The sequence below is a fragment of the Budorcas taxicolor genome, chromosome 5, assembly GCF_023091745.1.
Source record: "Budorcas taxicolor isolate Tak-1 chromosome 5, Takin1.1, whole genome shotgun sequence".
Taxonomy (NCBI): domain Eukaryota; kingdom Metazoa; phylum Chordata; class Mammalia; order Artiodactyla; family Bovidae; genus Budorcas; species Budorcas taxicolor.
In genome coordinates this window covers 75,294,317-75,306,899 of record NC_068914.1, presented here as the reverse complement: position 1 = coordinate 75,306,899, position 12,583 = coordinate 75,294,317, and the positions used below count along the sequence as shown (strand labels likewise).

Genomic DNA, 12,583 nt, shown 5'->3' with positions numbered 1-12,583 from the left:
GGGCAGTGGAGGAGGGGAGAGGGGAGGAAGGCTTTGAGTTCCCTAGGTGCCCCCTATTGAAAAGCACAGCCCAGTCTGAATTCTGCCTTACCCTCTGCCCTTGACTCTGCACTGACCTTGACCCTAATCCCAAAGTATCCACTTGACACTTCTCCAATCGTAAAATAAACCCTAACTCCATAATCTGATGCAAAATGGAACTCATCCTCACCTGTTCTGTCCTGGAACCCAGGGGTCTCCCAAGAATTTTCCCCAGGGCTCACAACCAGGTGTGTGTCAGAGTTCTGAGGACTAGACTTTAGATTAGCATGTGATTAGCATATGATTTGCATGTGATATATTCCTTCTACTCTGAGGAAGTTTTCTTGTTAAAATTTTATGAAGTCTAGCCAAAAGGTCCTGGCTCCTTGAAGTTTTTCTCTTTTTGCTCTTTTTTCCACACTCCTCGTCACAGACCCCTTCAAGGGAAGAAAGGGAGTGAGGAAATGAGCAATAGAAAACTCATGGTAGGAAAGATCCTGGCAGTGTGATTGACTCCTGTCACTTGAAGGATAACCTCCACAAGCCTCAGTTTCCTCACCTGTAAGAGCAGAGGAACAAGCTGGTTGATGTTACATTAAGATCAAAGGAAATGGCTCTTTCCCCCATGCACCCTCTCCTTCCCCACCTTTCAGGGCCATTATACCATGGTTCCTCTCCACTTTCCTCCACCCCACTCCCCATACACACACTCTGGCTTTCGGTCCCTACAAGTTAACATCACACAGTTCTGGAAGCAATCTGAGTTGCATGGTACCAGACGCCTGGTATGAAGAGAAAGGAAAATTGCCCACCTGAGAGGACAGGGAATAACATGGATAGGGAAATAATATGATCGAATGCTTACAGTATTTTAGAGCTGTTACAAGTAAGTTCTCTCATTGCATCCTCCATGCATCCCTGAGAGGTGGATATATTGTCTCCATTTTACAGATGAGGAAACTGAAGCCCAGAAAGGAGAAATGCTTGCCCTGTATCACCCTGTAGGTGGCAGCCCTAGAACTCGAGTTTTGATCTCCTGGCTTCCTTTTCACTGCCCTGAAAAGGAAAGATGACACCCAAGGCGGCGGAAGGGCAAGAAAAGCAAGACTGGATTGGGGAGAGAGATGTGAATGGGTTTCAGGGAAGACCTATGCGTTTGAAGCCAACGCGGCAGGGCTTTGGCTCAGCGTGTCCCCCATCCTCCATCCCCAGCGGTGACACCCAACTGGTGCTCAGATGTTAGCTAACGGATGTTGGCCCAAGTCAGCTGCGGAGATGAGCTAAGTCCGAAGGGGAGAGGGAAGAGAAAAAGGAGGGAGAAGGAAACAAAGACAACCGCAGAAAAATGTGCCCCAGAGGCGGAAGGCAGGAAAGCCGATCGGAGTTGCTGAGGACCGCTCTCCTCGCCGCACCGGTGGGAACACAGTTGCGGCCCAAGACCCTTCGCACACTTGGCCCTCCCGCGCGGAGGGTCGACAGGGCTCAGTGAAGGGCAGGAGGGCAGGTACCCGCCGGACCTAGGCCCTCCATTCAGCCGCCGCGCAGCTCGGTGCAGCCTTAGGTTTAAAGGGTCGCCGCCAGAGCTCTTGGGGCTGAGAACAGGCTCCTGGCTCCACAGGTATCTGTCAGGCCAGATCACGCTGACTTCCTTCCGGAGCCCTTGACCCCTTGCCAGGTGCGGCTCCTCGCCCTAGCCTCTCTCTCTACCCCCTTCTGCTCCCGTCTCCTCGCCGCTGTCCACCAGCTCCAGCCTCCAGTTAATGAAATCTGGCAAGGGGCCGCACAGACGGCGGTCGGACCCTTTATTTCTCCGCCGGGATAGTGGATCCCGCGGTGGGAGACCAATGGGTGAGCAGAGGATTGGTGGTGCGGTGAACCGAGGGCCGGTCTCCGACTGGTGAGAGCCCGGAGCGCCGGAGGCAGCGCCAAGCTGGAATCTTCGAAGGTTCGGCGAAACGAGGTCGGCCCCTAGGATGCCTTCAGCCCGGGGTCCTTAGTTCTTTCCTTTTGTCCAACAAGCAGAAGACTTCGCAAACCCCATACCCATCGCGCCCTGACCCGGGTCGGCCTGGGACTCCTGGTCCCTCACTCTAGGCGGATCTGGCTCCCTTGTGCGAAGCGCGTGGCGGCTCTGAGCCGGCGGCCGCGGCCGGGTGCTTCCTCCCACCTTCTTGCATCTCTTCCTTCTTTCTCCCCCTCCTTCCCGCGCTCCCTCCCCGGCGGCCGCGGCCTTTATTAGGGATTCCGCGGCTGTCGGTCCCGCCATCCATCCTGTCCGCCGGCAATTAGGCGGCCAGACAAAGAGCAGCTTCGGATGGATGAGGGTCCCGGCGGATCGGAAATGTGAAGGGTCAGCGCTGCCGCCCGCGGCGCACCCCGCTCCCCCTCCGCATAATCACCGGCCGCCCGTCACTCAGCCGGCCGCCCAGGGAGCTCCAGGGCCGGGGCTGGGGGAGGGTGGGGGTGGGACTGCAGCCTAGGCGCCTAGGGCAGGGCAAAGGCAGACCGACCTGCAACAGGGGCGCCTCCTGCGGGAGAATGGAGGACCGCAGGAGGCCCGAGGCACCTGGAGAGAGAAGGCAGGGCATGGTGCCTCGGGATCCCTGAAGGCGGAAGAAAGGACTTGCCTGGGGGCATCCTGTACGGAAGCTAGGACTTTGGCTGCAGGGAAGAGGAGAATGGGGGCCTACGCGCCCCCTGCTGGGAGGCTGGGGGACGAAGCCCTAGGGCCTCGGGTCTGCAGAAGTGGAACCGAGCCCAGGACGAATCCCCTTAGGGTCTGTAGCCTGGTGCGCCTCCTATTGGATTAAAGCGATACTGCGCGTCTGTTGCAGAATCTCTTAAGTGAAATCTAACCCAAGCACATCAAATCCAGAAAAGCTCCAAGGCTGGGCGAGCCCGAATGGAGCCAGAGGAAGTTCAAGGAGTCCGGGTTTTACTGCGGATTCTTTGGCGCTAGCTCCCAGCTGACAAATCAACATCTCAATCTGACAATTAGTAGTGGAGGTGGGGGGAGAGGGGCTCTCGTCGCCTGGGCCGCTTAGCCCTCCCGGCGGGCGGCAGAGAGGTGGGCGGTGCTGGCAGTGATGAACGACTCCGGGGGGGCCCCGGGCCCCGAGCGCGCATTCATTACTCGACTGACAGGCGGGCGGCAGGCCGGGCGGGCCGCGAGTGGACGTGCCAGGAAAGAGGCAGAGACAGGAGCGAGAATAAGAGAGGTGTATAGCAGCCCACTGCCCGGTCAGCTCCCGGCTCTTCACCTCGACCCTGCTACTTGACTTCCTTGAGCTCAGAGTTTTTGTTGGAGCTGGTCGTGGTCGCAGAATTTGGGTAGCGGGGACAGAGGTTTAAGCCTTCTGCTTAGGTTAGGCGAATGAAGGTCTAAGATGTCAAGAAAGTGTGTAGACAGGCTTTAAGACTAGGCGCTCCCTTCTGACCTCGGAGGAATTGTGCGTGTCTGCGCACACAGGGGTGGTGTGTTGTGACAGGGATTGATGGGTGTGGGTCGCGTGTGGGGGTCGGCGATTGTATGTGTCAGTGTTAGGGATGCGTCTGCCTGATTTTGTCAGTGGAGGTGTAAGTGCTGCGTGTGTCTGAGGATGAGCTGCCACCTCTCCCTGCGTGTCTGTGCCCCCCTTTGCCCCCCACCCCCGTCAGCTCTCTGTCTCCACTTCTGTAGGAAACAGCAGTGTGCACGGTGACAGCTGAGGTGTGCTGCTCGGGATGGGGGGATAGTGTTAACTGTGAGGATGCTGGTTCAACAACTGCTTCCTTCCACCACCTCCAGCCCAAATATCATCCCTCTCCCAAGCTTCCTGAAAGTAGTGGATGCTTTTGCCAAAGTCTGGGGACCCAGTTGCTAAGTCCTGGGGAAGGAAGTGGTGACTACCAGAGTTTTCTACCCTCCACATACATATATACATATACGTAGTCTCCATCTCATATATAGTCGCTAATATGTGATCTACAACCCCTCTGGCTTCCCCAGGCTACTGGTGGATAGAGAGGAGGAGGTGGGTCTCAGGAACGCAAAGGGCACACCATCAGACTTCTAAGAGAGCCCACATCTTTGGGGCCTAGGCTAGTCTTCCAGGATCCTTACCTTTTGGGTTTCAGGTCCAATTACTAGTTGACACCTTAGGAGAATGTGCTAATTATATTCTAATTCCTTTCCCTAATAACCCTCTTCACCTGACTTTGTCCCCACTCCCCGGCGCCCCGCCCCCGCCCCCGCCCCCGCCCCCGCCCCCGCCCCCGCCCCGTCTAAAACACACCAGAAGGTTGACCTTCCCATTCCTGAATCTTCCGGGTCTACAGGGCAGAGAGTTGACCTGATTCTGGGTCCTCTGTTTGGGTCAATGTGTCTTTGAGCCACTTTCCCTTCTCTTGCTCTTCTTTAAACACAGGGTGTCTCTTGGAACCCTCTATATTTTTGTCTCTGCACCCCTCCTTGTGTCTGTATATCTCCAGGTTTAGGAATCCCTTCCAAATTGTTTCCCCTACATTTAGGGGTCTCTCTTTGTTTTTCTGGGGCTTCACCCTCTGGGTATACCCAATGCAACAGTGAGACCCATGGGGATGGGAAAGGGAGTAGAACTCTCCTGCCCCCATCCAGAGGCGCCTGCAACCTAAGGATGGTTAGGTAATGCCAGGGCCCGGCTACGGCCGGGTCGCTTCTCATTCAGGGCACAGGCACCTGGTCGATGCCCGGCTGTCCGCCCCTCTCCCCACCCTCAAGCCGCCCTCCTCCAAGCCCCCGCCCCCTCCGCCCGCCCGGAAAAGGCAAATTTGACATTTTTAAATCCCGAGCCTTGGAGGGATCGATGCGGCCCAGGGGCCCCGCCCGGGGTCGATATTCCTGATTGGGAAGCGGCCGCTGAGCTGAGCGCGTGTAAATCACCCGGACGGGGGAAGGGGGCGCGGGAGCCGACCGCTTCCCAGACGCTGGGAGCCACGCGAGGTCCCGGCCCGTCCCCACCCCAGGGCAATGGAACGAGGAGACAGGCCTCAGACCCGGAGACAAGCCCGCCCTTGGACTCCCGCCTCCCCCGCCCATCTCTAACTCTGTGGGCCGGCTCCGGTCTCGCTTCAGCGGCCGCCACCCTCCGTTGCCCCTGGAGCCGCCAGGGAGGCCGGTGTCGGAGCCAGCCATGCGGCGGCTTCTCTCCGGCCGCTCCCGCGGGGCCTGGGCTTCGGCGGCGGCTGTCACGAAGCCGACAGGCCGGGCCGGCCGGGAAGGGGAGGGTGGCGGGGGAGAGGTGGGGGGACGGCTCGCGCGGATATGGCTCACAGTGGGCGCGCAACAGATGTTTGCGGGATTGAGGGACAGCAAGGCGGTGTGGGCACTGCGCGGCGCTGAGCCAAGGCTGAAGGCGCGGGTGGGGGGCGGGGGCAGCCCAGACCTGTCGGGGGTGAGAATCTGGCCTTCTAGCGAGGGTGAGCAGGCACCCTTGGCGCTCAGGGGAGGCTGAGTTGGACAGACCACCCCCCACCCCGCCCCCGGTCGGTGGACCAGGGTAACAGACAACAAAAGAGAATGGGGGGTGAGAAGGCAAGTTCGGAGCCCACCTACAGCCGCCTCAGCCGCCCCTGCCCTCCAATCCTCTCGTCTCGCGCGGTTGGAGAAACAGAGGCAGCGGAGGGTGAGGAGGGTCAGGATGGTTAAAAGCGATGTCAGCCACGAGACTGGGGGTAGCAACCAGAATTCCCGCGTGGGTCTCTGCATTCACCTACCCGCCCCGAGTCCTCTTGCGGTTAAATACCCCGCCAAGTTCCCCGTGCCCCCACCCCCCGCCATCGCAGCTCAGACCCTTCCCTCTTGCTTCAGCTTGTCAGATCAGCACCCACCCCGGCGCCAATCCCCACCCCGCGCCAGTTTATAGAACAACAATTTGGGAAAAACAATCCAGGCCGAGTGACGGCCCCGTAATTGTGACAAAGTGAGTGCGGGCGGCTGGAGAGCGCGCTCGGGCGGGAGCGCGGCGGGGCGAGGCGGAGGTAGGGGCGCCTCCAGTTCGCCCCCCACTCTCTCGTTCTCATTCCGGTCATCTCCCACCCCTCTCCTTGACTCTTCTCCAATTTTTCTTCTCTCGGCTCCTCGCGCCTCCCCTGGCTCCTTCCTCCATCGCTCTTTCCCTTTCTTCTCGGTAACTGCTCTTCTCCAGCCCCCGCCCCGCCGCAGCCCCTCCCCCGGTGCGTTTTTTCCCCCTCTCTCGCTTCTCGCTCTCTCCTCCGCCCTCCGCTTGTTTCTCCATCTTTTCCTCGTGTCAGTCGCCCTTGGGACCCTGGCCCCAGCTTACAAATCCGCTTCTCTCCCTCCCCAGTCCCGGCTTCCTGAGGTCGAGCCCTGAGCTTCCTCCCGGGTCCCCACCTTCTGGGAGGCCTGCGCAGCCCGGCACACAGGGGGTTCTTCCCGCCCCACAGCGACGGTCCCCAGGCCCAGGCGGCCTGCCTCTCCCCTCCCGCTCCCGTCGCTGCCTCTCCCACCCCTCTCTCTGCGCCCTGAGCCAGTTTGTTTGTCCAGCGGCGGCCTCCGCCGCTCGAGCTGTTTGCGGAGCTTAGCGCGCCGCCGCGCAGTGCCGGCCCAATTAAGTCTCATTCATTATTCAGCGCCCCAGTGCTCCCGCGCCCAGCAGCTGGCGGCTCCAGCGTCACTTTGACGCCCCTCCCAGCCCTGGCCCCGCCATGAGTCCTAGGGAGCAGACATGGGGCGCTGCTTTCCCTTCCCGGACCGGGAAGCGGACTGAAGGGGCTGGGAATGTAGGAGGGAACAGAATCTGTCGACTGCGGGGAGGCGACAGGGGCAAGCCTTCCAGGCCCACCCCACCCCCAAGTCAAAGATGGGGAAACTTGAAGATCCACGCTTTTTCTTTACAGAGAAGGAAACAGGCCCACCCCACCCCCCCAAAGCCAAGGTTGGAGCCCACGACATTGAAATGAGGGGATCTTGCATCCCACGTCCATCCCAGCATTGAGACGGGAGGACACCGCAGACTATTCTCCTGGTGGGGAGGCCCTCACCCCCATCCTTTTTTGCTCCTGGTTCTCTCTCGTGCCAAAGTCAGCGAGATACAGCTGACTTGGGGTTCCTGAGGGTTTCTCAGGTCTCCGGCTTGGATCTAGATGTATTGCCCCTGACTGGCTGGCCTGGAGGCGGGGCAGTGAGGGAAACTTGAGGGGAGAGCCTCTCTCTGCAGCCTGTACTCTGGTGTCTCTGCCTTAGGCAAATTGGAAATGAAGCCATCCAAGGCAGTCTTGAACGGCAATGGAGTAGGGAGAGAGGACTGCAGCCTGAGGTAAGGGAGGAGTCACTCTCCCATTTGTGTGGGTGCAAAGCGGAGATCGAGGGCTTCTTTTTTTGCTTTTACAGGCCTCCCCACACCCCGCCCCGCCTCGCCCTGGGCTGCTTTGACCCAGCATCTAGACAAGGTGAATCTGGGGCTCCGCCCGACACCTTCCGCCCGCAAGCGGCAGCGCCACCTGGTGGTCGTCCTGTAGTAATGTAGGCGCTCTTGGAGTGGGCGCTGCGCCAGCCGGGTTGAGCTTGGGGAGACGGAATACGCCAGAAAAACCTAAAACGAAGTTTACCGGAGAGGGCAGGCGAGAGAAGCCCCAGCCTGAAAGGTGATCCCTAAGGGGCGAGGGAGGGCCTTGGAGAGGAGGGGCCTGGCCAGGACGGCCCAACTTCCGTGACACAGCAAACGCTGAAAGACAAAGTCCACTTGGATGAATGAGAGGGGCCATTTTGACTGTGGTCAAAGGAAATGTCTGATCTGGGAGCCGAGGTACCCAGGTACAGCTGCTCACCCTGGGACTAGCGCGTACTGGCTGGTGGGCCTGAGCCCCGCAATATGGAGGGACTTTACAAGTTTCTCCTGGAAGGCGGTGGTTGAAATGTGAGGTGCCTGGGTCCAGGTCAAAATGTACCTTTCTAGAGCTGGAGGGAACTCAGGACCTCTTTCAAGTCTGTCTTTTGTCAAGATTTCTTGGTCTGGAGAGATGGGAGGCTGGAGAAGGGCTAAAATCTCTGCCAGGGGTCTGTAGGCAGCCACAGTCCGAGTTGAGGTGGGGCAGGGTTGTATGGTAGGGGACTTTAAAAGTTGTATAGGAACTTTCTAGGGATAGTGTATTCATGTTTATTCACTCACCCCCACCCGCAAACCATGAGTCCTTCCAGGAGGTAGGTGGCCTGAGGGGAGGTCTGCAATTTAAGCTTACCCTTTTTTGTCCCTGTGCTGAGTTCTCATTTACTCAACCAAAATCACTTATAACTTTCTTCTCTAAATTTGGAGTCACTGTGGTTGTAAAGAACAGAGGTGAGATTCTAGACCTAAGGATATGGGAGAGCTACAATTTCAGGGACACTCAGGAAGAGCTGGACTTGACTAATATTGGAAGGAGAAGTGTTACTGTGTTGGATGTAATCTTATGACTGCTTTTTCCCATGTCTTAGGGTCTAAGGATAACTCTGGGGCCATCACTGCCATGATTCTCACAGACGACTCCAGATTTCTGCATTCTAGGCAACGGCAGGTGCCACTGGACTTACTGTGAGACCCTTTTCCTAGAGGATGGCCAAGGGCCTCCTGATGACTTACGCCCTCTGGGCTGTAGGGGGCCCTGCTGGTCTCCACCACCTATACCTGGGACGGGACAGCCATGCACTGCTCTGGATGCTTACCTTGGGGGGTGGTGGTCTAGGCTGGCTCTGGGAATTCTGGTTGCTCCCAAGCTTTGTTGCTCAGGCCAACAGAGCCCAGGAGCAGAGGCAGGGCTCAGGAAGGGGGACACCCCCTCTAAGTCTCATTCGCTTTGTTGCCCAGATGATAGTGGGCATGTATTTTGGCCTTGTGGCTCTCATTAGCCTTTCCTTCATGGCCAGCTTCTATATTGTGGGCCTGCCACTGGCAGTTGGCTTAGGGGTCTTGCTGGTGGCTGCCATTGGCAACCAGACATCAGACCTAAAGAACACTCTAGGGGCAGCATTTCTTACTTCACCTATCTTCTATGGCCTCCCCATAGCCATCCTGCCCATCAGCTTGGCTGCCAGCCTCACAGCCCAGAAGCATCGCCGCTACAAACCTTCAGCTGGGTCAGAGACGCTCAGCGTGCGGCTCTACCGCCTGGGCTTGGCTTACCTTGCTTTCACAGGCCCGTTAGTGTTTAGTGCCCTCTGCAACACAGCTGTCACCCTCAGCTATGTGGCAGATACCCTTGGCTCCTTCCTGAGTTGGTTCAGCTTCTTCCCCCTCCTTGGGCGCCTTTTGGAGTCTGTCCTCCTTCTGCCTTTCCGAGCCTGGAAGCTGCTGGTCGGAGATCATGGCATCAGCAGCAGCTACTTCCAAGAGTGGGAGAAGCTCTGTGAGTTTGTTCACAGTTTTCGGGATGAGAAGCGTCAGCTGGCTCTCCAGGTAAGGTCTCTTCCCTCTCGTTGCTGTCTGAGATGGGTCCAGGAGTTAGGCTCAGTCTCACTGGAGCTGGTGTGGAGGTACTGTTTTCACGTCTGCTGGGCCAGACCCCAGAAGGGTATCCTGGCTTCTTTGGGCTTCTGTGTGCAATGGATGAAGGTTCAGAGACTCTAATAAGGAGTGGGAAAAGATATATGTATATTATTTTCTTTTTACTGAGGTATAATATGTATATAAAGTACACTAATTTTATGTAGATACCTATGTAACCACCACTCAGATGAAGGTATGGAATATTTCCACGATTAAGAAGATTCCTTTGGGACTTCCCTGCCAGTCCAGTCATTAAGACTCTGAGCTCCCATTGCGGGGGTCATGGGTTCAATCCCTGGGCAGGGAACTAAGATCCTGTATGCTGCACAGTGTAGCCAAAAAGCAAAACAAAACAAAAAAGAAGATTCCCTCATGCCCCTTCCCAATCTATACTCCTTTCCTGGGAAAGAATCTGTATTCAAACATCTATTACCATAGGTTAATTTTGCTCATTCTTGGGCTTCATATAAATGGGATCATCCAGTGTATATGCTCTTTTGTGTCTGAGTTCTTTCATTCAACATTATGTTTGTGAAATTTACTCATACACGGGATTATAAATTGTTTTCATAGTTGTTTGATGTCCCATTGTGTGAATCTACCACAATTTATCTATCCATTCTATTGTCAGTGAACATTTGGATTGTTTTCAGTTTGGGGCTATTCTGCATATAGCTGCTGCAAACACTCTTGTACATGTCTTTGATGGACATATATGCTTATTTCGCATATATGTAAGGAGGAGACCTTGTCAAGGATGCCAAGTTCCAGGTTGGAAAAGGGCATCTGTGATTAAAAGCAAATCCTGGTTCTCGCCATGAGATCTAGAACTTGTCCATGTTTCAGAAGGTTGGAATTCTAATCTGAGGCTCTCTGCCTTTCCTGCCAGCAGTGGAAGCCAATTCCAGCCGCTTTAGGAAGGTAGCAAGGAGAGGCCCAGGAGCCCAGACAACTTATGAGGTTCTAATTTGTTAGCTTCTGTTTCCCTAAGGTTTTTGGTCTCTCAGAGGGGGCAACAAATGAAGAAATACATGGCAGATTCCGGGAGCTTGTGAAGACCTGGCACCCTGACCACAATCGGCACCAGATGGAGGAAGCTCAGAGGCACTTCCTGGAGATCCAGGCTGCATATGAAGTCCTGAGGCAGCCCAGGAAGCCCAGGGGATCCTGGAGGTGGGAAGAAACTTCCCTTTGAGGTTGGACTGGCAGAGCTGGATCGCTTGTCCCAGCACACCTTTGCCCAGTGAGGCGTCCCATCAGTGTGAAAGAAGCTGTCATTTGCAGCGTGTGCTCATTTGCTTGGTCATGTCTGATGCTTTGTGACCCTATGAACTGTAGTCCACCAGGCTTCTCTGTCCATGGGATTTCCCAGGCAAGATTATTGGAGTGAGTTGCCATTTGCTTCTCCAATCACTTGCAGTAGAGATGAGAAAACCTTAAAGAGGTGAGAAAACTATTGTGATTTTGAATTTCTGAGTTATTGGCTATTGTAGTCCTGACTTGTTTCTTAATCCACATAGTGAAATGAAAGACATATTATAAAGCCAATAAAATATCTTTTAGAGACTAGACGACCTGATTTCACCTCTGGTATATTGATAGATCATGGAGGAGGTTTACTTAACTTTCTTTTTTTTATGTGCAAACCACCAAGTGAGGTGATTGAAGGAAAATATAGGGGTTCTAATATTTCACAAGATGTCCTGTGGCAAAAAGGATTTGATCTATTCTGTGGACTAGCAAAGTGTAAGACTGGGGTTAAGTTTGAAAAGGCTGGAATTCTAGTCTTTTCAGGAAAATATTTTAATTCCGCTTATAGGAGAACTTTTTAGAAGCTGCACTTTTCCAAAGAAGGAACAAGCTGCTGTGAGGTAGGGGATAATCCCCCCATCACAGACCCTTCTACTTGGAATATTGTGGTGAACCTTCAAAGTTTACACAAGTGGTTGGACTGGCTGAATTGTCAGGTCTTCTTGAAACTTGGGATTTGATTCTGAGCTATACACCCTGCTCCCTAATCATTTACAGTCTGGTGGGGGATGATAACACAGGTACACATATCAAAGTCCTCCTTGTTCTGTGTTTTGAACTGTGTCCTGAGAGGTGTAAATAGAATGTGTTAGAAAATTGCAGAAGGGATAGATGATACTGTTTTATGGGGACGCATGGGAAAATTCATGATTTTGTATTTCATATGGAAATGGCAACCCACTGCAGTACTCTTGCCTGGAAAATTCCATGGACCGAGGAGCCTGGTAGGCTACAGTCCACGGGGTGGCAAAGAGTCGGACACGGCTGAGCGACTTCACTTTCACTTTTATGCCTTTGTGGGGACTTTGGGGAAACCCTAGGGAACTAACAGCTTGAGCATCTCAAGGGGGTCTTATCTCATTCCCAGTTGTAGAAGGAACAGCCCAGGATGCCTCAGTTTGGGGAGGAAGAGTGGAGATCAGGAACATGATAGTAAAATTAGGTACCTTTCCTCCAGCTTTCTTTATTTGTGTGTACCACACTCACACTTTCCTTTATCTGAAAGTTAACTCTGAGTGTGTATGTGTTTTTAAAAAGCAGAATTAACTTTGGCTTGTATTCCCTACTGATTAAAAAAATGGCCCAATCAATTGAGAGGAATGAAATTTATAGATGTTTTTCTTTGCATCCATATATATAAAATACTAGCCAGTGAATTTATGTACTACAATTTTAAGACCAAATTTAACTTTCACACCTTTTTCTTTTACTTTTTGGTTTGTTTTTTGAGGTCGGAATTGCTTTTTTTGGGGGTGAGCTCGGCAGGCCCGCTGTGGTCAGGTTAATGTTCTTCCCTCGGAGGCAGCCAAAGCCTCCTCCTGCCACCTACCTGAGTTACTGGAATATGCAAAGCTCAAAGGAGCTGCCAGGACCTGGGGGTGATGGAACAGGAGCGGTGGCACCAGCTGGGCTGCCTCAGTCAGCACGGACCGCCCAGGCAGCATCCTGAGCCCACATGGGCCAGGCTGTCTCCCCGGGAGAGGCAGGCAGGCAGGCAGCACCCCAGAGTTGGGGCCCCACAGGCCTTGGGG

The 12,583-nt window shown here is 54.7% G+C and overlaps 1 protein-coding gene across 1 annotated transcript; it reads left to right on the top strand.

Annotated features, from left to right (window-relative positions):
• The first annotated feature begins 8,591 nt into the window (after window positions 1-8,591).
• Window positions 8,592-10,716, top strand: DNAJC22 (DnaJ heat shock protein family (Hsp40) member C22). The gene is made up of 2 exons (XM_052641461.1): window positions 8,592-9,431; window positions 10,513-10,716. The coding sequence occupies exons 1-2, from the start codon at window positions 8,592-8,594 to the stop codon at window positions 10,714-10,716; spliced, it is 1,044 nt and encodes a 347-aa protein (XP_052497421.1).
• Window positions 10,717-12,583: the final 1,867 nt, after the last annotated feature.

Bases quoted from the DNA above. Each gene is read 5' to 3' on its own strand.
- DNAJC22 (XM_052641461.1), top strand. From the start codon at position 8,592: ATGGCCAAGGGCCTCCTGATGACTTACGCCCTCTGGGCTGTAGGGGGC. The intron at 9,432-10,512 runs GTAAGGTCTCTT...TGTTTCCCTAAG, and splicing joins AGCGTCAGCTGGCTCTCCAG to GTTTTTGGTCTCTCAGAGGG.